The sequence below is a fragment of the Bubalus kerabau genome, chromosome 19, assembly GCF_029407905.1.
Source record: "Bubalus kerabau isolate K-KA32 ecotype Philippines breed swamp buffalo chromosome 19, PCC_UOA_SB_1v2, whole genome shotgun sequence".
NCBI classification, from domain to species: domain Eukaryota; kingdom Metazoa; phylum Chordata; class Mammalia; order Artiodactyla; family Bovidae; genus Bubalus; species Bubalus kerabau.
The window spans coordinates 33,373,377-33,398,167 of NC_073642.1; the positions used below are offsets into that span (position 1 = coordinate 33,373,377).

The following is a 24,791-nucleotide window of genomic DNA, read 5'->3' on the forward strand; positions in this document are numbered from 1 at the left end:
GCGCGCACGCACGTGTGTGTGTGTGTGCGCGCGTGCGCATGTGTGTGTATGTGCTTGTGTGCGTGTGTGTGTGCGCACGCACATGTGTGTGTGTGCAGGCACCTGGATGGCCTGTGTGGGTGTCTGGGCCTCTAGTCCCTCCTCCCGCCACTGCCACCAGCCCCATCTCCCAGGTACGCTCCCAAAGGTGCTCACCTGGCCTCTCAGCCACGGCTGGGCTGGAGGGTGCTGCCTGGGCACAGTGTGGCTGCCCGCCCATTTGCTAGGGCAGCTGCCCCTGTATGGCCCTGGGCAAACATTGTGCCACCTAAGGGAGGGACGCTCCTGCCCACCCCATCGCCTACCCCTCCAAGCACAGCTGGTCTCGAGAGCTGCCAGCCTTCCGGCCAGCTCGCAACCCCAGGCCATTTGCGGGATAAATTATGAATTTTAATTGTCAGAGCATCTTAGTGTTTAAAGGCTTCTATATATAGGCTTTGCCATCCTGGAGCTGCTGGCTGGGTGGGGAGGATACAGGGTGAGGCAGGGCCACTTCTGGGTGGGCAAACAGTCCTGGGCTCACAGGTCCCTAGCCGGGTCTCTGGCCAGGGCACCCTACCCTACCATGTGGTCTTGGGTGAGTCCTGGACCACTCCGGACTCTGCCTGTCCTTCCACAGGGTTGTTCCGAGGTGAGAGAGCTGGCCTGGGGGAGGCAGGAGGGAACCACTGATTCTGGGAAGCGTCCGTGTTGTCTGCTGCGGGCCTGCCTGAGTGGACAGCACTCCTGGTTGGCCCGGTGCTATCCCAGAATTGAGGAGGGGCAGGCAAGCACCCATGTGGCAGCCTGATGGGGCTCAAGGAAAGTGCAGGTCATGCACCCCCAAACCTCCCTTCCCATCTCTCTTCAGGCCTGGATGCCCACTCAGACCTTCAGGGACAGGAAGGTGCCCGAGAAGGACTTGGGCCCCCTCCACCGCCCAGGCCAGGGGCCCCTTGGGAGGTGCTTAGCAGACACGCCTGCCTCACCTCCCCTCAACGCCGCCCCTCTCCTCCAAGCCGGCTTTGTGGGGCACCCAGGGCCCTCTCCCAGTGCTCCAGTCTTGGAGGCTCTTCTACCTTGGGAACTTCTCAGGCTGGCGCATTTCAGGCATTGGAGGTCTGAAAATCAGCCAGTCCCTCCCCGGGAGGGTCACCAGCCTTGGGTTTGAGAGAGTGGGCAGGTCACAGCCTGAGAAACCCAGGGTGGAGACGGGGGAGTGGAGGGAAATGGTGGATCTAATTGTGGGGTCTGAAGGTCATAGACCTCATAAAAATGATGATGATGATGATGATGACGACTAGAAAAACCCTAAGAGAGGGCTTGTGGTGTGCTGGGCGTTATTCCAAGTACTTTACCTATGAAAATTAATTTCCCCTCACCACAACCTGCTGAGGTAGGTCCTATTATTGTTCCCATTGCACAGATGGAAAAGACAGAAGCCCAAGGAAGCTGTGTAACTCGCTCAAGGTCACAAAGAGGTTCTGTTGGTCCTGACCATTCTCATATACTGCCTTTCTCCAAATCAGGTTCAGGGCTGCTGAGCTACACATTCGCAGGCAAGTGGCTTTATGTCTTGGGGCCCTAAACTCCTCATTTAGAAAAGGGAAGGGCAGTTTGAAACTGCTCTCACAGGGCTGGGGGCAGAAAATTTGAGAAGGAAGGGAAGAGACATTTATATGCAGCACATCAACTAAATGCTTTGCAGACTGACCCACCTACCCTCACCACATACCCTATGATGGAAGTACCATTAGCCCCATTTTACTGATGAGGAAACTGAGGCTCCAGGCCATTAATTCACCTGGCAAAGGTCTCTGAGCTTGTCTAACTCAAGAGGCATGACAACTCTAGAGACCATCACTCAAGTGAGGAAACTGAGGCCTGAGAGCATCAGTGACTTGTCCAAGGTCCCACAGCACCTCGGGGTTGGGATTAGGGAAGAGGCCCGGCATCCTGACAGCGGCCACCTTCTCTCCCCAACACCTTAGCCTCTCCATTCATGGTGTGGCCAGGTCAGGGACAGATGAAGGTTTGCGTTTATTCTGCCCTGGAAAAGACTTAAAAATCACCCCCCAGTACATCACAAACCAAGGTCCAGTGAGGTATTTATAACATGGGACAGGCAAACTATAAATAAAAACCCTTGCCTTGTCTTGGCACTGACTGTTCAAAGCCCTCTCTGTTCAAATGAATCTTGGCCAACCTCTTGCCAAAGTCTATTTTCCCAACCCAGTATACATACTAATTTCAGTATCAAGTTCTGCCCAGTCACAACTGATGCCATCACCTGGCTGTGTGTTCACGAGAAGCCCAAACTTGGGAGGGCCCGGGCATCTCTGCAAATCTCTCAGGTTGCAAAGCAGAGGGTGCAAAAGGCCCAGAGCAGGCCCATAAGGCGGAGCCAAGACCCCGCGTGGAGTCACAGAGGAGGCCCATTCAGTTCAGTGCGTGAGCACTAGGTTGCTTCAGTCATGTCTGACTCATTGTGACCCTATGGACTGTAGCCCACCAGGTTCCTCTGTCCATGGGGATTCTCCAGAAAAGAACACTGGAGTGGGTTGCCATGCCCTCGTCCAGGGGATCTTCCCAATCCAGAAATCGAACCCCTGTCTCCTGTGGCTTTTGCATCGCAGGCAGATTCTCTACCTCTGAGCCACCAGGGAAGCCGCATTCAGCTCAGTACAACGAATCAAATGGAAGATCAGAAGGCTCAGCCTGGAAGATGTGCCTCGAGAGATAATGAGTGAGCAGACTGTCATGAGAGGTATGCAAGCAGAGACTGTGGACCAGAGACACTGTAGGAAGTCTTCTCTGCTGGGCCCACAGCTCAGCAGCCCCTCTTAGCTCTGAGATACCCCCACCTTACACCCTAGTCAAGAGAGCTGACATGGCCAGGTCCCCAGCCTCATCTGCAGCCCCATGCTGGACCAGATAGAGGGAGCCTGCTGCCCGGGCCCCCACCCACTCCACTCCCAGAGCCATGAGCAGGTTCCCTGCAGAGGGAAGCAGAGGAGGTGGTAGAGAGAGATTAATTCCCCGAAATGGGAAAAAATAGAAAAACACACACACACCACACACCCTAATAACATGTAATAAGAGGTTGGAGATGAGGAACAATGCCCTGGTAATGTCACCCTGGCGGCAATCAATTTGGGTGTCACATGAAATAGGCATAATTATTCCGCCAGCCCCGTCGCTCGTCTCTAACCAGCTCCAGGGGCCCGGGCCCAGGCGGGGAAAGCGGTGCGGAATCAATTGTTGGTGCACCAGGCTGGTAGAGGGAGCCGCTCCAAATTAGCTTGCCGGACCGCGGGGCTCAGCCCCTGAGGGCAGGCAGGGGCTTGGGGGCCTTGCAAATGCCCAGGAGCCACCTTGTTCAGCCATCCCTCACTCGCTCAGTGGGCAGGGGCAATCAGGGAGGACTTTCCAAGGAGGTGGGAACGGAGGAACACAGATACATGAGTTCATTCCTTGGGTCACCAAACTCTTACTGAGCACTCAGCCAGGCCAAGCCCCACACCAGGTGCCAGGGGTTTATCAGGGGGCTCTGCATTGTTAAAATGATGAAGCAAACTCTCCCTCTACCTCCCAAGCTGGGACCACCCTGCCCATCCGGTGGGTGAACACAGTGCCGCTAGGATTCCTTTGGCTCTAAATCTGTAGGGACTTGAGCGCTCCCTGTTCCTCCTTCATTCTCACCCACTGGGGAGAACTCCCTGACTGTTCTTCCCCATCCCTGAGCTTGGGGTTTGTATGGACAACATCTCAATACCTGGGAAAACTGAGGTGCACAGGGAATGACTGCTTAGTGAGCATCCATTACACACTGGCGGTTGCCTATCTCAACCCCCATTTCATACACTAGAAACTGTGAATTTCAGAAATGCAAATCAAGGCCGCAACATAAAATCATTCTACACTCATTCAGTCAGTCAAATTCAAGATGTCTGGGACGTCCCTGTAAGAAGGCCTGTGCTCTGCAACAAGAGAAGCGCCACAGTGAGAAGCCCTTGCACCGCAACGAAGAGTAGCCCCCACTCACCACAACCAGAGAAAAGCCTGCACAAAAGCAATGAAGACCCGGCGCAGCCAAAAATAAATAAAAGATTTTTTTTAAGATGTCTGGCCATATCGAGTGTGGGTGAGTGTGGGGAATAATGGGGATACTCATCTCCTGCTGGGGGAGGCATTAATGGCCCAACCAATTTGGGAAGCACTGTGGCACATTTCCTAGTGAAGCTGACAGTGAACACGACGTATAGTCCAGCAATTCTGCTCCGAGCTGTGTGCCCCAAGAGATGCTCTGCATGTTGTCTCAGGGAAGGGACCAGAAAGTTCACCGTGGTATTGTTTGTAAGAGCAAAAAGGGAAACAGCCCACATGTCCGTTAATAGAAGAAGGATAATATACTGAAGAATAAATGCAAACAACAGAACATTATGCACCAGTGAAAATGAATGAACTACACCTATCATTATTTGCAACAATATAGATGAAGCTTAGGCCATACAACATTGAAGAAAAAAGCAAATTCCAGAGGATGGCACAGTTTCCTGTCCCTTTTACAGAGTTCAAAAATAACTAAAATGGAACAATTTCTCTATATTAAACTATGATTTTTAAAAGGCAAGGGAATACTAAATAGATCATTTAGGGTAGTGGTTGCCAAGGGATGAGGGAGAAGAAACACACAGTAGATGTATATTGCTATTAAAGTGGTAGTGTTCAGGTTGGGAGGAGGGTCATGATATTCATTATATTAGTAGTAGTAGTAATACTAAATATATTAACTAATTAACAGGCCATGCCTGCACCAGTGAGCAAGAGTCCCAGACCAGAGGTCAGGAAGAAGGCATTCTAGACTGAGCCCCATGCTTGTAAGCTGGGGATTTGGGGGAAAGTCATTCTGCCTCTCTGGCCCTCCGTTTTTCCTTAGCTATAAAATCAAATCTCTGTACCACCTACAAGGCTAAGACAGAGAGTACATCACTGATACTAGGAGTAACAGCAGTTCTGGAGAATTTACTGTGTACTCTTCTAAATGCTTTGCACATACGAACACACACAGTTTTCATAATGGCCCTCTGTTATCCTCACTTTATGGATAAGGAGGCCAAGGCCCAAAAGATGAAGTATCAATAACTTTCCCAGAGTCACAGAGGTAGGCAGTGGGAAAGCTGAGATTTGAACCCAGGCATCTGCTTCCAGGGACCAAACTCAACAGCCTCACTCATGATAAAATGACATTGAAGGAACTGAACGCACACGAGGAGAGGACTGTTGTCAGAACAGCTCTACTGGGTCCACAGAGCCCAAGGATAGTCACTCATCACAGAAACAAAGGACAGCATGCTTCAAATGCATTTGGAAATGAACTTGCCTTCCCACACTCTTTCTACCAAAAAACAGTCCCTGGTTCTAGAATCCTGCTCTTTATGTCTCTGCCAAATCTTCTATTGCCTCAAGAGATACCCAGCCCCTCTGTCTTCCTAGAGGACCCCTGACTGCCGCAGTCCCCCAGGAACAAATCCCATCCTTCTCTGAGTACCCATGTGTACTACTGAATACCCTGCCGGGGCCTCCCTGGCCATGCCTGGGGCACCCTTGACGTCCCCCACCTCTGCCATCACAGGCTGAAGATACTGTGTCTCCTCCAGGTGGTTTTGGCCACCAGAACCAGCTGCTCCCTGGTGCCTCCCAGAATCTTCCCTATCCTAGAGGCCAGGCAGGGGAGCCCTGGGGCTGGGTACAGGATTGCCTGGAGTGTTCAAGGCAATCCATGGGGGCCATGGGAGGGTCTAGTCCAGAGCAGAACAGGCATCTCAACCGGGATGTGCAGAATAAATGTATAGATGAATTGGTACAATATTAGATGCAAACCAAGTACTGTGGGTGACTGGGGGAAGAGGGTCAGTGATGGGGAGCAGTCAGGGAGGCTTCCTAGAGGAGGAGCCAGGAGAAGAGAAGACCTTCTAGGTAGAAATGCTGAAGCAAGCCAGGTGATGGGGGGATATGTAAAGGGACTGGTGAGAATGGGACAGAGAGCCATCAGTAGGTAGCCATCAGGAGGCGGGAGGTCCCTGAGGAGAGCTAAACTAAGAGACCCCAGCCAGCAAAACCAAGGCTCTGGCTCTGAAGCCACACACCTATGGCCTCCCTGGCCCTTCTCTAGCCCCGTAGGACCCACTTCCTCAACCCCATGTCTGACACACTGCCTCACACTTCCTCGGGACCCTGTGCAAATCACTGCACTGTCTCATTTCTCAGCAGGAATGAATTTCCCCACCCTCCAGACCCTGCTCACCATTTGCTTCGGTGGCACCCAGAGAGCAGACCAGATGAAGCATCACTGGTACCAGGCATCCTGTCTGGCTTTATGCTGAACAATGACCCACCCTCAGAAGACTTTTTTTTTTTTGGTATCCCGCTGGAATTTGGGTCTTAGAAAATAATATCTAGTATAGGAAAAATGGGTGCTCAGAGGCAGGGGATGGAGAAACTGATCCCTAGGATCAAAGAAGATTACTGCAAGGGTAGGGTGGTCTCTCTATTGCCCTCGGCCCACAGAATATGATGCCTTGGCCCTGAGCACCCAGCCATCCCCCCAAACCTGGCCCCTTGCACTGGGAACCCACTCTAACTCCAGGCACGGGGGAGTACTGCCGCCTTGACCAAGCCCTACCCAAAGCCCACCTTACACTTAAACTGGCAGGGAGTGGGAGAGGGGGCGGAGACAACAAGAATACCACAAGGGGCCCGCCCTCGCCTTTGCTAAGCCTCCTTCCAGGAGGGGCCGCTGGGTGCTGCCCAGAGCCCCTCTCTGGGTTCCGAGGAGTTCCTGGCCTCTCCCTCCTGCTCCCTAATCCCTGTCTCCCACCTCAGGCCATGGGGAGAAGGCAGGAAGGGCAGGCAAGCTGTCCCAGCAGACTGGGTACTGGTGCCTTCCCAGAGGTGTGAGCACTCAGCCCCTCCTGGCCACACAAGGACAAAGGGTCTGGGAGCAGCTGACCCTCCCTTCCCGCACAGCACTCCTCGCTGGGTGTGGGGAAGCCTGGATGCCCGGGCTTATTGCTCCCTGGGCATGGGAGGCACCGGTGCTGAAGCCATCGGCATAATGACCAGCAGGGCTGAGCCGGAGCCATGGGCCAGGCAGGACTGCGCACCCTCCGGCCCCGAGAGCACAGGAGGGCTGAGGAAGGGCTGGCTGGCAGAGAAGGGGCTTGCCCAGATGGTACTGCCCCCACCTCAGGGCTTCCTGCCCTTCCACCCCTCCAAGGCAGAGCTGCTGCCAACCTCCCAGATGCCCCAACTCCCCTACCCCGACCCCAGGACCTCTGAGAACAAAGAGGAGATGCCGGTACAACCAGGGCTAGATGGAGCTGGGCTGAGACTCAGGGCAAGAGACAGGAGGGGACTGCCCACTGGGCCTGGCCCCACCCCTCCTCTACGCGGGATCCGCCTGGAGGTGCCAGGGGAGTAGGAAGCCCACAGCCCACCTTACAGAGGTGGGGGGAGAGAAGGAGGCACCTTCCTTCTCAGCCGGGTCCTACCTGCCACCAGCTGTGCTTCAGAATGAAAAGTGGGACAGGGGGGAAGTGAGAAGCTGGGGCTGAAGACAAAGGGGAGGCTCCTCAATGGTTCCTGGGTCCCCCTCAACCCCAACTCCCTCTTCTCCATTCCTCTAACCCCCGGTCTCCCCTCTCCTCCCCCTCACTGGGCAGGAGCTGGAAAGGGGCTGCTCCTAACCATTAGGGGAGAAGGAGGCGCCCAGCCCGGTACCCGTGAAGAAACCTGGTCCCTGACCTGCATCCACCGGCATCCACAGGGGTGCCTGGAGCAGGTTCGGGCTGCCTGGGGGTGTCTGGGGTCTATGGTAAGAGGCAGTCACCCAATGCTGAGCAGGGGGCTTACCTGCCAGGACGCCTAGTGCTCAGGATGGGAGGAGGGTCAGAGGACGAGCAGAACGGGGACCCCTCCCCAGCTCCGGGGTCCCAGCTAGCCAACCTGGAATCTGTTGCGGTGGGAGGAGCGGGAAAGCTTCATTTCTGAGGCTTCAGGGGGGCGGTCAGATTTGAGACCCCGAAGCGGGTCTGGGAGACGCCAGGGTGCCCCACAGACCCAAGAGGGCACAGCCCGGGCCGACGGCGGCCCCCAGGGGCGCTCGCCGCGGGGCTGTCTACTCGGGGCTGGGCCTCGGCCGCCGGGCTCACCTGCATTTCGGGCGCGCCGTCCGTCCGCTCGGCTCGGTCACCAATCGCATGTCTTCCTCGCCGGGCCCCAGCCCCTGCCCAGCCCCCTCCTCCGTCTCCTCCTCCTTGCCCGACACCTCCGCCCGGCAGTCCGCGCGCCCTCGCGGGGCTAGCCGTCCGTCTGTCTGCCCCACGCGGGCGGGAGCCAAGCCGGGGCCGGGCAAGGGCCCGGGAGTGGGGTGGCGGGAGGCCGCGGCCCCCGCGGGAGGAAGGGCGGGTGAGCTCAGAACGCGCGACGCGGGCTCTACGAGTCTAGTTCTGCACCCCGGGCTGGCCTGGAGCCGCCGCCGCCGCCGCCACCTCTGCCGCTGGGGCCGGGGTCGAGGCCGGGCGCGCTCCGCAGCGGGGCCGGGGCCAGGGCTGAGGCCGGCGGGCAGCGGCCGCGCATGCTGCTAGGAGCCCCGCGTCTGAAGAGGAGCCGGAGCGGCGCGGGTGGGGACTCCGCGCGCTCCGGGACCGGGACCACGACCCGCTGCCGCCGCCGCCTGCGCTGTCGCCGGCCGCCCGCTCCGGCTCCCGCGCCGGCTCCCGCCCGGGCTCCGCGCTCTGCCGCGGCGCGGGGAGGGAGCGCGAGCAGCGAGGAGCGAGCCAGGGAGGGAGGAGGGACCGAGGGAGGGAGAGAGAGAGCGAGCGGCGGGAGCCGGGCGGGGGAGGAGAAGGCGCGGCCGCAAAACCTAGGGAGGGGGGAGGTAAGGTGGGGAGCTCGGCTCCTTTCAGAGAAGGGGGCGGAGAGCGAGGAGCGCCCCGACCACCGCCCTGCTTGGATGGGGCAGCGAAACTGGCAAGGGGGAGCGAGCTAGGGACGCGTCAGCCTTGGGCTGGGGAACGGGGGTTGGGGGGGCGGGGGGGGGGTGCGGGAGCGGGCAGCGTCCCCGTGCTCCAGCCCAGCATACGGCCGCGCCCCTCCCGGTCCAGGCCAGCGGGGCCCCGGGGAGTCCCATCTGTGGTCCTCTTGGGTGTGTGTGCGCACCCTCGCGTGTGGCTACTTGCGTGTACTTGGAAGCGCGTGAGTGTGTTCACACGTGTTCACTGGGGTCATTGCACACTGCCATGGGGAACCGACCCACGCACGTGAACCCGCAAGCTTCCCCCCGACCAGGGTTGTTTGGAGGACGGCGTGGGAAGGGTCAGGCCAGGAGCCTCAGTCCTGCCTGCGCCTTGTCCCCTCTTCTCGGAATTGTCTGCGCATCCCCGGAGAGCCTACATCCTGGCGGCCGGGAAGCTCCGGGAGACCCGGGAGAAGGCGCGCTAGCCCCGCGGCTCTACCAGGAGCTAGGTCTCGCGCCCTCTTTTGCAGCCTGGGTCCCCGCCCAGCCTGTCTTCCTGTCCACCAGAGGGCAGCAGACCGCTGGGCCGCGGGCACTGCACCCAGAGACCAGCAGAGGGCAACGCAGAGCCTCAGGCTTGTCTTGGCTGTTCCCCGTACTGCTCCCCAAAGGTCCAGGGGATCCTGAGTTGAGGCGCATTCTCGAATAGGCCCAAGGAATGGGACCACTCCTCAAAGATCCAGGTCCTCCTCGACCGGCAGATACAGAGAATCGGCTGGTGGAGGTGTCTAGGCAAAGCCTGTAGAGTGGGCTACGACCCTTGGGACCTCACCTCCTTCCCCATAGATCCTGACATTCACTGCAGTTACCTGTCTAGCACGGTAGGGCCACCAGTGTCCCCCTACTCCCAGCACCATCTTGCTTCTCCACTGTTCAGCCTCACACACAACCCAGAGAGTTGCACAGACCTGTTCTAGCTAAACAGAGTTTGGGTCCTTCTCAGGCTCACGGCCACACCACAGCTCTGAACAGTCCTGTCTGGAGAACGATCTGCTGTATTCCGTGTCCATCCACATCCTAGGCCTAGCTGAAGCCCCTCCTAGCAAGTGAGGACGCTGTGCTGTGCACTCTGCATTCATCCTCCAACAACCCTGGGAGGAGGCGCTGTGGTTCCCCCTGTGACATAAAGAAGGAAACCCAGGCTCAGAGAGGTTCTGTCATTTCCGTGCAGACGAACAGCTAGTAAAGCCCGGAAAGGGAATCTGAATCGCCTTCCGGCGCTCCGAGTAAACCAGCAGGGGGCAGGCTCGGCAGAGGGACCTACAAAAGGCGGGAGGGGAAGAGAGGAAGCGACACCGGAGTCGCCGCCTTCCCTTCAACAGCCCAGCAGGCGACTCCCCGGCCCCTCGACTCTGTGCCGCCTGGACCCCCGTCCCAGGTTCCCCAGCTCCCCCACCCCGGCTGTTTGTGAGTTACCCGCGAGCTCCCGCCTCCCGCGCCGCCTCCTCCCACCAGCCCGACAGGAATAGACGCGCTCTAGCTCCTGCGTAAAGGCTCTGCCAGGCACCCGGCGGGCGCTCAGACCCGCTGCGGGGCGGGGGCGGGGGCGGGGGCTATTCCTGGTGCGGCGACTGACGCAGACACCGCGCGGCCAAGGCTTCTATCCGCCCCCGACTCACCTGCTCCCCGCCTCAGTGATCTCGACGGGGAAATGGGGGAGAGCCCACCGCTCCCGCCCCCACCCCGCAGGTACTGGCTGAGGAAGTTGGTGTCCTGGGATGAGGTCTTCTGGGGCCCACAATTGTCCCTCTAAACCTTGGAGGCAGCAGGGTCGAAGAAAGTGCTGTGTATCTCCGAGAAACTGCCCCCAGAGTCTTAGTTCTCCACGTGAACAGTATCCAAGCCATTTACCCCTCTGTTTCGCTCAAAGAACTGACCCCTCCTAGCACTCCTTATCTTATTTCACCAGTGGAAATGATGAGGAAGGGGAGGCTCTGGGGGGAAGTATTTAGAAAAAGACATTTTTGAAGGTCTAGCCTGGACCTGGTGAGAGTACACACCCCTGGCTTTGTCACCAGAGACCCTATGGGGTAGGGGGACTGTCACTGGGAACAGGTATCTTTACACTCCTATCTCGTGGGGTGATCCCCAACACAGTCCTCTTAAGGACACCAAGACCAGGAAGAATGTGGATTAGGAAGGCCCAGTCCAAGGCCCAGAGACCATGCCCTGTAGCTTTAGCTGAACAGTGTTCACCCACACCTCCAAGCCTTGGTCCTTACTGGTCCACCTGCTTGGCATGTCCTATCCCTGGTTCCCACCTGCATTGCAAGACCAAACTAAGACCATTTGCTTCTATTCCTCTCCTCCTCTGGCTGAAATGCCCTTAGAGGCATGAGTCCAGTCTCCTCCCTCTCTGTCCTCAGACTAGGAGCTCCCAAGAGCAGGCCTGAGACAGCACATCTTACGGGTGGGCACACAGCAGATCTCAGCTTCGGGGTGAAAACTCACCAAGTCCAAGTCACGCAGGAATTGATGGCTGGAAGGGGTCAGCCTGCTGATGCCTGAGTGCTCCCAGCAAAGTGGATAAGCTGGGGATTTGTCAGGGGACTCAGGAGGAGGGGCGGGGCCTCTAACATTTATAGAGCTCCTACTGTGACCCAGGGTCTGCTGTACTTCATCTCACTTTAAGATGGAGATTGCTATCCCCATTGTACAGATGAAAAAACAGGCTCTGGGAGGGCTAGTCACTTGACCAGGTTTATTCTGTATAAGAAGTAGAGCTGGGCTTTGAAGCTTTGTGTGTGTGATGTCAGAGCACAAGCTCTGCTCTCCCCACTCTGGGAAGCTGAGCAGACAGGACCTAGTCCCCCATGGCACAGGCAGGAATGGGTGGCACATATTGGCCTGCCAGCACGCCTGCTTTGTGCTGGTCCTGCCCACTTGCATCCCAGCAGCTCTCAGGGTTTTACGATGATGATTATTTCTGAAGGCACTTGAAATTAATGACAGCTCTAAAATGGCTGGGACAGTGGAGTCATTGCTGAGACCTCTAATTAGTAAGAAAAATGGAGGAGACCAGGAGCTGGGGAGGCAGGTGGGGGCTGGGCAAGTGGCACTGGGCATGAAGCAGGGCTGGGGAAGTGGTTTGGAGCCAGCTCCTAGCCGGAGGTCCCTGTGGAGCAGGTGGACACTGTATCCCATTTGAGGCCACAAATTTGATTCTGAGCACTCATTCATTTGCTGTGTCACCTTGGAGGGAGTCATCGCCCTCTCTGGGTGCACGTCTCCCCAATTATGCAATAAGGAGTTGACCTGGGGGGGTCTCTAAGTTTGAAGGGTTCTATGGGGAGAGTGGAATGAAGCCGTAAGAGGGGGCTCCTTGAAAGACGACCCTGAGTCCCTGGAAGGCTGAAGCCCAGAAGGTAGGGGGCCCTGTAGCCTCCAGGAGCCACCTAGAAAGCCTTCCATGTTGGGGTTGCCGAGGCTGCTGGTGTAATGAAGTCCTGAAGACTCAGGCTGGAGAGAAGTGGATCAGGAAGTGGCAGAAAATCCATAGGTCAGAGCCCTGTGCTGCCGCAGCTATGGAGAGGGTGAGGGATGGGGTGACACCTGAGGGGGCTGGCAGGAAAGTTCTCTTTAGGAGGTAGGCCCGGAGCTGGGACCAGGGTTAAGACCTTCCTGCTCTCTCTTCAGCCCTTCCCTAAGAGCCAGAAGGGACTCGGGGACTCCAGGGTCCCACCTAGACACGTAACAGAAGGTCTGGCTGAGGTACCTAAAAGGGAAAGGACTTACTCAAGGTCACTTGTCCAGGTGCGCCCTAGCTCTCTGTCCTGCCTGGGGCAGCTGGCACACAGGGACTTATTTATACAGTGGCTGGCTCCGTTGGATGAGGAGATGTGCTGGCTGACACGGAGGGACACCCACCGTGGGTAGAGGCTAGGGCCAAGACTCCAAGGGCAGGAATGTGAAAAGCCCACCCTCCCTTCCTTGGGGCATCCTCTTATTTATCATTAACAGCTTTCTTAGATCCTTAGACCTGAGACCCATTTCCTTGAATCCTTTCACCCACTCCCCTTCCAAGGCAGGGCACTATGTAGCCCCCTCCTTCCAGAAGCCTGCTCTGAGCCCCGCTGTCTCCTTCTCTGAGCTGGCCTTTGTATCCTTGGGCACCTCTCTAAGCCTCAGTCCCTCCTCTGTAAGACTGGGCGGATCAGTAGGACCATTTCATGGGCTGGTGTGAGGATCTCATGACAATATGCAGACACCCAAATCCGCAGATGTCCAAGTCCCTTACAGCTGGCCTTCTGAGTCTGTGGATGCAACCTGTGGATACGGAGGACTGAATGTACACCCTGTACTTGCCACTGGGCCTGGCACTCAATAGGTGGTTGATAAACTTAGGTACTTTTGATAGTTATTATACATACTGTTATGGCTGTGCTTGCCTCCTGACCTTGCAGCACGTCCTCTGTAAAGACAGGGGTCTACCTTCCTCCCGACCCTTCAGCCCATCCTCTGTAAAGACTGGTCTACCCTAAGGTTCCTTTCACATTCCCATCAGGAGAAGCCTGGGCCGAGTTCCTTATTCTCCGAGAATCAGGAACACCCTGAAAGCAGAGATTGATCTTGTGTCTCCTCCAGTTTCCTCAGAGAGCCTGAAGCCCAGATTCCAGAGAGTCTGGGGTGTGCAAATTACACTCAACTGAAATCCATTCATCAGGAAGAAGCCATGGGTTCCTCTGGAGAAGGGGGCCAAGGCATGGAGCCGGGTGGGCATGGATACTCTTGAATCCCCAATTCTTACCTCCCCTCATCTCAGGGGCCTCCATCACCCACGCTTCCTTTGGAAATATTCCAACATCGGCGACATTCACTTATCTAGAAACAATGTGGGCAGCAGCCTCCACTAGTTGGAATTGCACTGAGAATTGGGGGAGGCCAAAGCCTCTCGGGGAGCCCACAGCAGCCCACGGCAGGAGCCCACAGCAGAGATGAGGTCCTGGGACTGCCCCTCCTCAGTCTGCTGAGCTTGGCGCCTGGCTGCTGCATCCATAATGACTGAGATGCAGGAAATCTGTCTGAGGCCAGTCAGTGAAGGGGCTCGTCAGTCCACCCTGAAGTCCCTCCAGGGGAATAACTCATGTTCCTGACCTTGAAGTTAGCTCTCCTTGAGAACACAGGGAAGCCGTGCACTCCATTAAACACACACACACGATATCCAAATGATTAAATTGAGAGCAAAAACAAAAAGCAAATATAAAAAGTAGTTTGTATAAAGGGACACTCCCTGGCTCTTTGGGAATCTAGGCTCCAGGCTTGGCAAAGCGACTTTTCCCAAGAGCCTGGGCTTGGCTGTCCCTGCGGATCATGTCAGGGGGAACTCGAGCTAATGTGTGTAAACAGACAGCACTATTAGCAAATCCATTTATTAAGCACTTGTCTTGAGTTCTGTTGTGCAGGAGACTTGTTTATTAACTTAAGTCGGAACCTGTTATTAACTTAAGCCAAAGGCAGCATGGCAGCTCGGAAGACGTCCAGCCCCAGAGCCAGGCAGCCTTGAGTTCTGGTCCTGGCTCTGTCTCTAATTGCTGTGTGATCCTGGGCAAGTCACTTCGCTTTTCTGAGCCTCAGCTGCCCTGTGATAGGCAGCTCCTAATGTCCCCCAGTGGTCCCTGTATTCTGGTATTCCCCAGTCCTTGTGCAGTCTCCTCCCCTTGATTGTGGGCTGGACTAACTCACCCACTTCTAGTGAACAGAATATGGCCGAAGGGATGGGATGTCACTTCTGAGATTAGGTTACAGAAAGACTGTGGCTTCCATCTTGGGTACCCTCTCTCCATCACTTGCTTAGTCACTAAAAAAGGCCAGCTGCCATGTTATAGCCATCCTGCTGAGAAGTGTAAATGGAAAGAAACTGATGTCTCTAACCTAACACTCCAGGAGGGCCTGAGACTTGCCAATAGCCACACAAGTAAGCTTGAAAGCAGACCCTCCCCAAGTCCAACCTTGAGATGACTGATGCTCTGGCGGACACCTTGACTGTATCCTTGTGAGAGACCTTGAGCCAGAGGTGCCCAACTAAGGCTCACCTGGATTCTTGACCTACAGACACTGTGAGAAAATAAATTATTTGTTGTTTTAAACCTCTTTGTTTTGGAATGATTTGTTATGCAGCAAGTGGAGATAACTAATACATGCTTCATCTGTCAAGTGGGCATACAAATTCCTTCCTCCCAATATGGCTGGGGGCATTGAGATAATGCAGGAAAAGTGCCTGCTGCCAATCAAGGTGAAGGATGACACAGCAACTAGGTGGTTATCTAATACAGTTGAGGAGATGCACGTTCTGTGACCCAACAATCCCCTCCTGGGTATACAGCCTGGAGAAGCACTTCCACCGAAGACAAGCACAAGAATGATCCTAAGGGCAGTGTTTGTAATAGTGAAAAATCGGGACTCCCCTGAAGGCCCATTACAGGTAGCAGGCATGAACAGAGTGTGGTATACCATGAGTGGAATACTATGCAGCGTTCAAAGTGGACAAGCTAGAGCCACACGTGTCAGCGTGGGTACTCTCACAAACACAATGTTGAGGAAAGAAATCAAAGATGGTACCACTTATAGAAGGTTTAAAAACAAGCCCCAAACCCTGTAAGTGATGTATGGATATCTATATATATTTTTAAAAGCATAAACACACACATAAGGATGATCAAGTCTGACTCCAGGGGAGTGTTACCTCCAGGGAGAAAGGCAGGGGAGGTGTAGAGTTGGCCTGAACCCCATACTGACCACTTACCATGAGCACAGTGGATCTAAGTCACTCACTGAATCCTTTCCACAGCCCCATGGGGTCCATTCTATTATTCTTTCATCTTACAGAGGGGAACACTGAGGCACAAGGTCCTCAGGGAGATTTTCCTGGAGTCCAGTGGGACACCAGGATTTGGTTCCTCACTTTGTCACTAAACTGAGGGAGGCCACATTACCTCTCAGGCCTCAGTCTGTTCTGTAGCTTGGGAGAGACTTGCCCTTTGCCTCCCCCTTCCTAGGTGTGGATTGAGATGCTGGGAAAGTCTTGATTAGTCAATCTGAAATATTTGCAGAAGCCCCCATGAACCAAGTCTGGGGCTGGCTAGGAGAGACTAAAAACAAGGAGGTGTGGATAAGAGGGGGCTTCCCAGGTGGCACAGTGGTAAAGAAGCCACCTGCCAATGCAGGAGATGCAGGTTCAATCCCTGGGTCAGGAAGATTCCCTGGAGTATGAAATGGCAACCCACTCCAGTATCCTTGCCTGGAAAATTCCATAAGCAGAGGCCCCCCTAGCAGACCACAGTCCATGGAGTTGCAAAGAGTCGGATGTGACTAAGCACACATGTATGCACATGGACAAAAGGAGGTGTGAAGAATATGGTTCCATTCAACACAATTCAGTTCCGTTCAATTTTGCACAGACTTCATTCACAGACAATTGTTGAAGTTAAGGAATATTGCTTGAACACCTACAATATGCTGGGCCCTATATTAGGTGCTTTCCTAAATTAGCTCATGCACGCCTCAACCACAACCCAGGAAGGTAGGAACTATCATCCCCATATAATCAAGGGGGTGAGCAACTTCCCCAGACCACACAGTACAACTGGGATTGTCAGGATTTGCCCTCCCTCCACCCTTGACCTGCCCTCTGTTTGGTGTTAGGGGCATAGATGGGAAGGGTCCAGGCCTCATTGCCCTCTGGGGATCCTGGCCCCGACCAGGAAGGTCTGGAGGAGTTGGGAGGAGAGAGAGATGTGTGTGGCTGGAGCAATCAGGACAGGTTTCCTGGAGCAGAGTGGGGAGGGGCAGTTGCTTCAATGGGCTCATTAATGGTGAAGCAGGTGAAGGCATTCATCCGTCCATTCTCCCATTCATATCCTCAGTTGATGCCACAGCTTTCTCTGTGCACCAGAGCCCATGATCTCCCGCACAAGACGGCACAGTGCCATCTAGACTGAGGTGAGGGACGCATGGGGTGTCGTGCACACACAGAGCAGGGGCCAGGGAGGCAGGATAGATAACCAGGAGGTGGTGATAGCTGAGCTGAATTCCAAAAAGTAAGGGGTCAACCAGCAGACAGAAGGTGGGGGATGGGACTCCAACAGAGAACACCAGGGGCAAAGGCAAGGCCCTGGGACAGTGGGGAAAGACAGCCGACCCCATGGAAGCCAACAATGACCAAGGCGGTTCCAGCTCAGCTGAGAAGGGGCTGGGGGGCTGAGGCCACCACCATCTCTCTACCAGGTAGGGACAGTGTCCGCGTGCTGGGTTCTCTAACCAGCCGGGTCCCCACACCAGCTCAGCCCTATTGGGCAGGCAGGGCCCCTCTCCAGAGGGATTAAGAGCAGGCGAGTACGAACCATAACGGCGCATGTAATTATGTGCAAAAATGAAGGAGAGCATCTTAATAATTGATGGTGGGAGAGAGTAAATATCAGCAGAGGAACCCGGCTGTATCGCCACCCCGTCCCGTCTGGCTGGGACCCAGGACAGTGCCTGGCCGCTAATATGCCCATAAATTATTGAAGTTATAAAGAAGAAAGCAGGTGTCATGTCGCACCCATAAACAGCTTGTTAGCTAAGACTAACGAAGGGGCAGCCTGCCGCTTGGCATTGTGTGGGCTCCCCCCACGGCCTCCCTGATTGCAGAGGGAAGATGGATGGCGGTGGGTGTGGAGAGAGAGGAGGAGAGACTGGCCGCCCCCTCCCTGCCCCCATCCAGCATCGTGACCCACTGTGGAGTCAGGTGGTCCTGGGAAAGAGAGGAGGCCCACAGATGTAAAGAGCCCCAAATGGGCTGTGAACTCCCCTCACTGCAATATACAAGCAGAGGCTGGACCAAATGTCCAGAGGACACAGAGGAGCCAGAAGAACTCTGAGGTTCTGCCCAGTCGGACGCACTGAGGCTGACTGGGGTTACTGGGAAGAACCGGATGCTGGGGCCAGACACGCAGGGTGCACATCACAGGAGAGCCACTTGCCAGCTGTGTGACCTTGGACAAATCACCCACCCTCTCTGGGCCACTTCCCATTCACACTACCTGGGTCTAGCCACGCCTGTCTTGGAGGATTGTGGGGAGGATCCTAGGAGCATATGTATGTGATACTCTGGGTGTGCATAGGAGCCCCCTCTACCTCCCTCGTCCACCCCCACCCTCACAGGGGCTTCTAATTAGATCAGGCCTAATGAGGCGTCCCTCTGCCAGGCTCTGTTTATGCTTCATTTAAGGCCTACAGGACATTAGGAGGAAGAGAGAGACAGCTGAGGAGGGGAAAGGAGTCCAGCTGCCAGGGCTTGGCCACCCCAGGCTCCACCACACACAGGGCATCCCCACCCCAGGGAACAGAGGAATAAGATGGGGGATACTCCAGGGCCAGAGAGAGAGAGACCTCGGTGGGGGGGAGGGCGGAGTGGGAGGGTAGGAGGGAGGTTGGGAAGGCAAGCATTTTGGCTCCTGGATGATAAAGAGCTTGAACCTCACTGTCTCTCAGGCTGGGAGGTCTGTGGTCTCTAGAATGCTTCCCTCCAGGGGGTGCAGCCAGTCAGCCTGAATGGGGCACTTGGGTGCCCACGTTGTGGTCAGCTCTGCGAAGGGCCACACAAGACAAGAGGGCCTCCTTCCTGGGCCTAGGGAGGGTGCCCAGGAGAGGCAGCCAGATCCCCCTCCATAACCTGTGTGAGACCACACAGGGAGCTAAGGGCAGGCCTGACACCTGGGCTTGGCTTCCAGCAGCAGAAATACCCCCAGGAGAGCATTCCTTCTGTCTGTGGTTTCCTTCTTCCGGGCGAAAGAAAGGAATCCTGAGAGTTTCTATCAGTTATGCTTTGGGCTGGGCCTCTCCTCCAGGGGTCCCCTCTGCACCCCTTATCTGGTACACGACTGCTCTGTCCCACCATGGCCTTCTTTGCAGATGCACAGAGAGGCATCGTCACTGCCCAAGGTCACACAGCAAGTCAATGCTGATGCCTAGTGCCAGGCCCTCCTGCCTCTTCCCACACCTGCTGGGCTCAGCCCTGGAGGAAATGGGAGGCTTGCACTGTCACACTGGGTGCTGGGCACTGTGCTGTGACTGTTGGGATGTGAACACTCTGACAGCCATTGTGGTGTGGGGCTCCCAGGAGCACTCCTCTGCCTGAGGACTCCCAGGCACCTGCTTATCTACCTACCACCTGCCCAGTGGGATGACAGCCAGTTGGCCTGGACAGAGAGGAATGGAGGCATTTTGGAGGGACGGCTCTTGGGGCTGGGTGCTCACTCAGAACCTAAGGACACCTCCCCCTACCCCTGCCCAAAGAGGGAACATCTTTTGTCCAGGATCACAAAAGTCAGATGTGGGGGAGCTGGAACATGTCTATCTGGTTTCAAAGTCTGCACCAAACTAAATAGGCAGAGCATATAGAAGGTGCATAGGGTGGTTACAGGCTGGTGTGCACTTATGTGGGGGGGTGGGTTGATCAGGTCAGCCCCTCATGGCTCCCGGAGATCCGCACTGGTCCCTCCTTGACCGCTAGAGGGTCCATCACTCTATCTCTGTCTCTCCCTCCATCTCTCTGGCTTACTCTCCTTCTCTTAGAGGGTCAGGGAGAAAAAGGCAGGCCAGACTCCTGGGCCAGTGACAGGTGGACCTGACCATGCCCCCTGGATGGCGCTGGGAGCTGAGGAGTGGAGAGTAGGGAGGTTGCCTGGTCTGGATCGGTGGGGGAGAATAGGGCTGTCCAGGGGGTCAGGGGAAACACAGGGCCCTGGGGGTAGGACTGAGGGCTGGGCAACCCTTGAAGGTGAGAAGGACCCTCTCTCCTCCCTTAGCTAGGTCAGACCTTGATAAGGACTGCTGGACTATCAGCAATCATCAGGTTACACGGAGGGGAAGAGAAGCTCATTGGGGAAGGCTGGAGGGTGGACACATAGGGAGGACAGGAGCCTCAGGTCCACGGCACCTCCTTGGGTCTCTCCTGGTGACGTAGCTGCACCCCCTTTCCTGCCATTCTTGAGTGTGCTGTCCACCAGTCATAGCACTGACGTCAGGGAGGCTGGGCCCATGGGAGGACGCACCCCAAGCTCCATGGTTGAGTGTTTCCATCCCAAGAGGAGCCACAGCTCTGGCCCGAGGCAGCTAGGACCAGAGGAAGATCACAGGTAGGGATGTGAGAAACCCAGGCATCCTTTCTGAGAGTCTGGACCACCCCCGGCAAGACCCCTGGGACTTTTGCCCTCTTGTCTCCTCTCCCTCTAGTATGAGATTGGGCAAGGGGATGATGTATCTGCAAACAGGAATATGGGTGAGTGTGATGAGTGGGATAACCTTCTGGAACAAGGAGCCCTCTGGGCAGAGCACTTAGGCAAGTCCCTTCACCTGCTCCAAAGTACCGTGAGGATTAAATGACATAATGCATTCAGAGCCCCGGAATAGGACCCAGTGCCACAATTGGCCTTCAAGAGAGTGCACCGCTGTGATCCTGAGTCTAGTTGGTGCGGCGATGTCTGCTCTGTGTGTGTATCCAGTTTTTTGTGCTATGGTCTTATCATCATCATTATTATAACAGTGCTGTGTTGCAAATCTGTTTGTGTCACTGTTGAACGTTCGGTCATGTATGTCAGGGTTAAGTGACCTGAACAGGACTTTTCTGCATCTCCCTATTTTCAAAGCCCCGTCAGTCCACAGATGGAAAACCCAGGTCCCCATTCAGGGTTTCCGGCTGTGCTGGAGAGGAGCAGAAACTGTGGTCTACACCTAGATCGTGCCCGCCCTCTCAGTCCCCTCTCTGCCCATGTTGTCCTAGAAGCCCACCTCCCCCAACTGGCTGACCAGAGCCTGAAGGGCGGGTGAGTGAGGGGCACACCCTGGTCCCAGGAGTTCCAAAAGCAGACCTAAGTATCTATCTGCCCCTTGCAGGCCTGCTACCTAATGTGGCATTTCTATAACCAGGGAAATGAGGGTGGCACTGATAGAAGTATGAACGACACCAGGAGGGCAAGGAAGAACCCAGCACAGGAGAGGGACCCCAAAGCACAGCTGAAGCCTGGTTGACTTCTCACTGGTCACTCCTGAAGCTGGTGGACACAATGCTGGACAGTACCCTCAATTCCTTCAGCAATGTGTACAGAGGGCACTACTGTGCCCATTTCACAGATGGGGAAACTGAGGCTCAGAAACAGGAAGTGACTTGTCCTAGTCAGTGGAGCCAGGAATAGCAGCCAGGTCTGGCCCTGCTGACAGTCACAGAGGTTTGGGAATGGAAGGAGGACACTCCAGTTGGAATCTTTTCCAAGGGGTAAATGATGTGGCTCAGGTGGCAGCCTGAGGTGGAGACATCTAGAAGGCCCCAGACAAAGGGGGGCCCCCACACTGAACCAAAGCATGGGCTCATACACTCAGATGCAGTGTGTTCACACCACCTGCTGGGGTGTGAAAACCAGCCATAAATACCTGCATTGTCGTGGTGCTCATCAAGCAAGTGGGAAGAGAGGTCTGGTGTGCCCTCAGGAAATTTCCCAGTGACTCACAGACTTGTGGACCCCCGCTCTTGGCACACCCAGACACTCCTTGCATAAGCACATCCCCTAAAACTGGCTAGTCGGGGAGCCTCCTTCCCCTCCCCCCACCCACTTCCCAACTCAGGGGACTGAGGGGTCCACAGTAGGCTGAGCAGAGGGCTGACCCCGAGGCCTGCTCTGTCTCACTGCCTCTCTCCCCAGAGGCAGCCCAAGCAGCAGAGGGGGTGGTGCTCATCACCACGCATCCTGCCAGTGCCCAGCGCTCTCTCCCCACCCTTGAACTTGGCAGGGACAGCTCCACATTTAGTTAACATGCTGGAGGAGTGTGTTGGGGTGGAGGGGTACCTGCACAGCTCATGGCTAAAGATAAACGCCAGCGAGCGTCTGAAGTGTGGGAAGTGCTGTGAACAATTTCAGGCCCTCCCATCCCCCGGTAGGTTGGTCCCTCCAGCTGCCTCCCTGGCTTTGCCCACACCTGCGCTCACTACACAGCTTCCCGGTCCCCCTAGAGAGCAGGCTCCAGACCCACTTTAGAAAGGCCAGCAGCCCTCCCTGAGCCATCAATTAGCTCTGGGAAATGGAGAGTGAAGAGAATAGTTCAACATTTTGCTGCTAACTCTCCCCTCGTGGTGGACATTATTCTGTTCTCCTCAGTGGATCCCAGGAGCACAGGATCCCAAAGGCCCCCCAGACACTTCCTCTGCTGCAGGAGCCAGGAGGCCCCAGAAGAGCCTCAGCATGGCTGATGCACAAGTGCCTGAGCAAGCCTCAGTTTCCCCATCTGCAGATTGGGGATACTGCCAAGCCTGCCTGCTTCATGGAGGGGACAGTGACACCAGAAAGGGCCTTGGGGGTGTGACGGGGCAGACACCCACCTCCTGGAGGGGCAAACGCACCTACGCCCCACCCCCGTAGTCAGTTAAGGCACAGCTGGTTCCTGTCTCTGCTTTAGCTACACGTCAGGGAAGCGTGTGTGAACTAGGGACCCCACCCAAACACACGGCCCCCACCACTATTCCAGCACATGCCAGTGTGCCGGTGGACCCAGGTGTGTACACGATGGCACGCCCCCACCTCCACCCCTGGCATACATGCTGGCAAACTCTGGTTCTGTCCCCATGAGTCGTCCTGCTTCCAGCGCCCTGCTGTCATGGCAACCAAGAGAGCTGAGTCGGGGGCAGGGATGAGGAAACAGGAGCCTGGGGGAGCAGACTGGGCTGCAACTCACAATCCACTGAGAGGTCAAGGACTCCTTCCCGCCTCTCACCTCTCTCTCGGTGCTCCCAATACAGGTCACACAGCTCTGAACACGTGGAGCCCAGGCAGGAACCTGCAGTTTCCCCCACACCGCGGTGGACCAGAGCAGAGTTCCCAATACAGGACACACAGCTCTGAGCACATGGAGCCCAGGCAGGAACCTGCAGTTTCCCCCACACCCTGGTGGACCAGAGCAGAGCCCAGCCGGCTGTCTCTTCTGAAAACAGACCAGTAAAACCCACATTCAGGGCAGGGTCTGAGGGTCAGCCCCTGGCTCAGATATCTCCCTATGCTGAGCCTGCCATGACCCTTCTCCGTCTCCATCCCCACTGCCTGCGGTTCAAGCATCGGGTGTCCTCCCTGGGGTCTCTGACTTGTCTCTGTCCTCAGGGGCACCCAGGAAGGGCAGGGACTTTGACAGTCACAAGAGATGGGGCTGGGATTGGCAGGCAGCCAGGTACGATGTGCTCCTCTAAATGAGGCCCCAAAGAGAGGCAGGCCCCACCACAGACGGTGGAGAAAAATAGAAATGCCTAATACTTCCTGAGCGTTTACTCTGTGCCAGGTACCAGGGCCCTCCTGTAATCTAGGCATTCACTTATTTCCCACTCTCAACAGCTCCATGAGGAAGGTGCTCCTAGAGTGTCTCCGTCTTACAGGTGAAGACACAGAGGCACAGAGAAGCACAGTAATTTACCCAAGGTCGTAGGGAAGGAAGTGGCACCCGGGCACATTCCAGCATAGAGTGTGAAGACTGGGGAAGGCTCTCAGCTGGTTGGGTATATGGTGGGGGACCTAGAATTCATTTGTCTAACTGCATATTTTACAGGTACTAATGCTGAAGCTGGGAGGAAGGTTTCTCTTATAGCCTCCCTGGTGGGAGTCTAGGGCCAGGTGGGTGCCTGGCTGAGAATCAAAGCCCCTGGAGCCTCCCAGACCAGGCCTCTACTATGCCCCCTGTGCTGTCTTGCCCCTCACAGAAGGCACTAGGAAGCCAGAGCTGAAAGGGTCCCAGTTTGCTGCCAGGGCACAAGCCAGTGGAGAGGCAGGCCCAGCTCACAAGAGGGTCTGACACAAGATGAGCAGTGATCAGAGCAGGAAGGGATGAGAGAAGAACCCCAGGGAAGGGAGGAAATCCCAGGGGTCTCCCTGGAGGAGGCAGTCTTTCAGAAGTGGTAGGATCCTGAAATTCAGAGAATGCGACAGACATTCTAGGAGGAAGGAACAGTAGGTGCGAAGGCGTGAAGGTTGGACAGGGTGTACACAAGGCCCATGGAGTAGCCACAACTGCCCAGAATGGGGTCAGAGTCAGAATATGGTCAGAGGCTGAGTAGGAGCCTGGGAATTCTTCTCCAAGTCCTCCCTCCTCAGCACTGAGGGCAATGTTTAACTCATTGATGAGATGTGTCCTTTTCTAAAAGGCCAAGGGGCCCAAGGGGCTCCCTGAAATTGAGCAGGAAGACTCGCAAAAAAATCCCAGTGTTAAAGATCAGAGACGGCTTCTTCCATCAGAGCCTGTGCTGGGGCGATGACAGCCTCGCTGAAGGCCGTTCCAGGCAGCCTGAGACAGGCACTGGCCAAGCCTCGGTCCCCTCTCTGCTGCCATGCCCCAAGCCCTCTCTCCTTTGTCTGTTTCGCCTACCACTCCCTTCCATCCCCCCTCCCTCCCCTCTTTCCTTGTGTCTTTCTATCATTGTTCCTTTATTTTATTTTCAGCCCTCAGCACTTTTCCTGAAAAAGAACAGCTGGGCTGCTGGAGTCACAGAGGAAATATTTTTTTGACTACTTTGCAGATTCCCCTTCTCTATGAAAACTGACGCCACCATTGCTAACTGACAGGTGGACGCTGAGATATTTATTTCCTTGTCTCCTTCTTTCCTCTCCCTCTCTGGGCTCTGTTCCGGGGTATATGGGAAAGACAGGGCAGTCACACAGCAGTGGGAGGAAAAGGGTAGTAAGGG

At 55.8% G+C, this 24,791-nt stretch overlaps 1 protein-coding gene across 2 annotated transcripts in view; it reads right to left on the reverse strand.

Moving 5' to 3' along the window:
* The window catches only part of LINGO1 (leucine rich repeat and Ig domain containing 1), a 69,941-nt gene that overhangs the window by 10,358 nt on the left and 34,792 nt on the right, over positions 1-24,791 (reverse strand). The window contains exon 1 of one of the 2 annotated variants that reach the window (XM_055556058.1): positions 8,232-8,360. The exons of the other annotated variant lie outside the window; for it this stretch is intronic. Coding sequence (XP_055412033.1) covers positions 8,232-8,237 — 6 coding nt within the window. The 5' untranslated portion in view covers positions 8,238-8,360. Of the gene's footprint in view, positions 1-8,231; positions 8,361-24,791 lie in introns of those variants that run through there. 2 annotated transcript variants of the gene reach the window in all.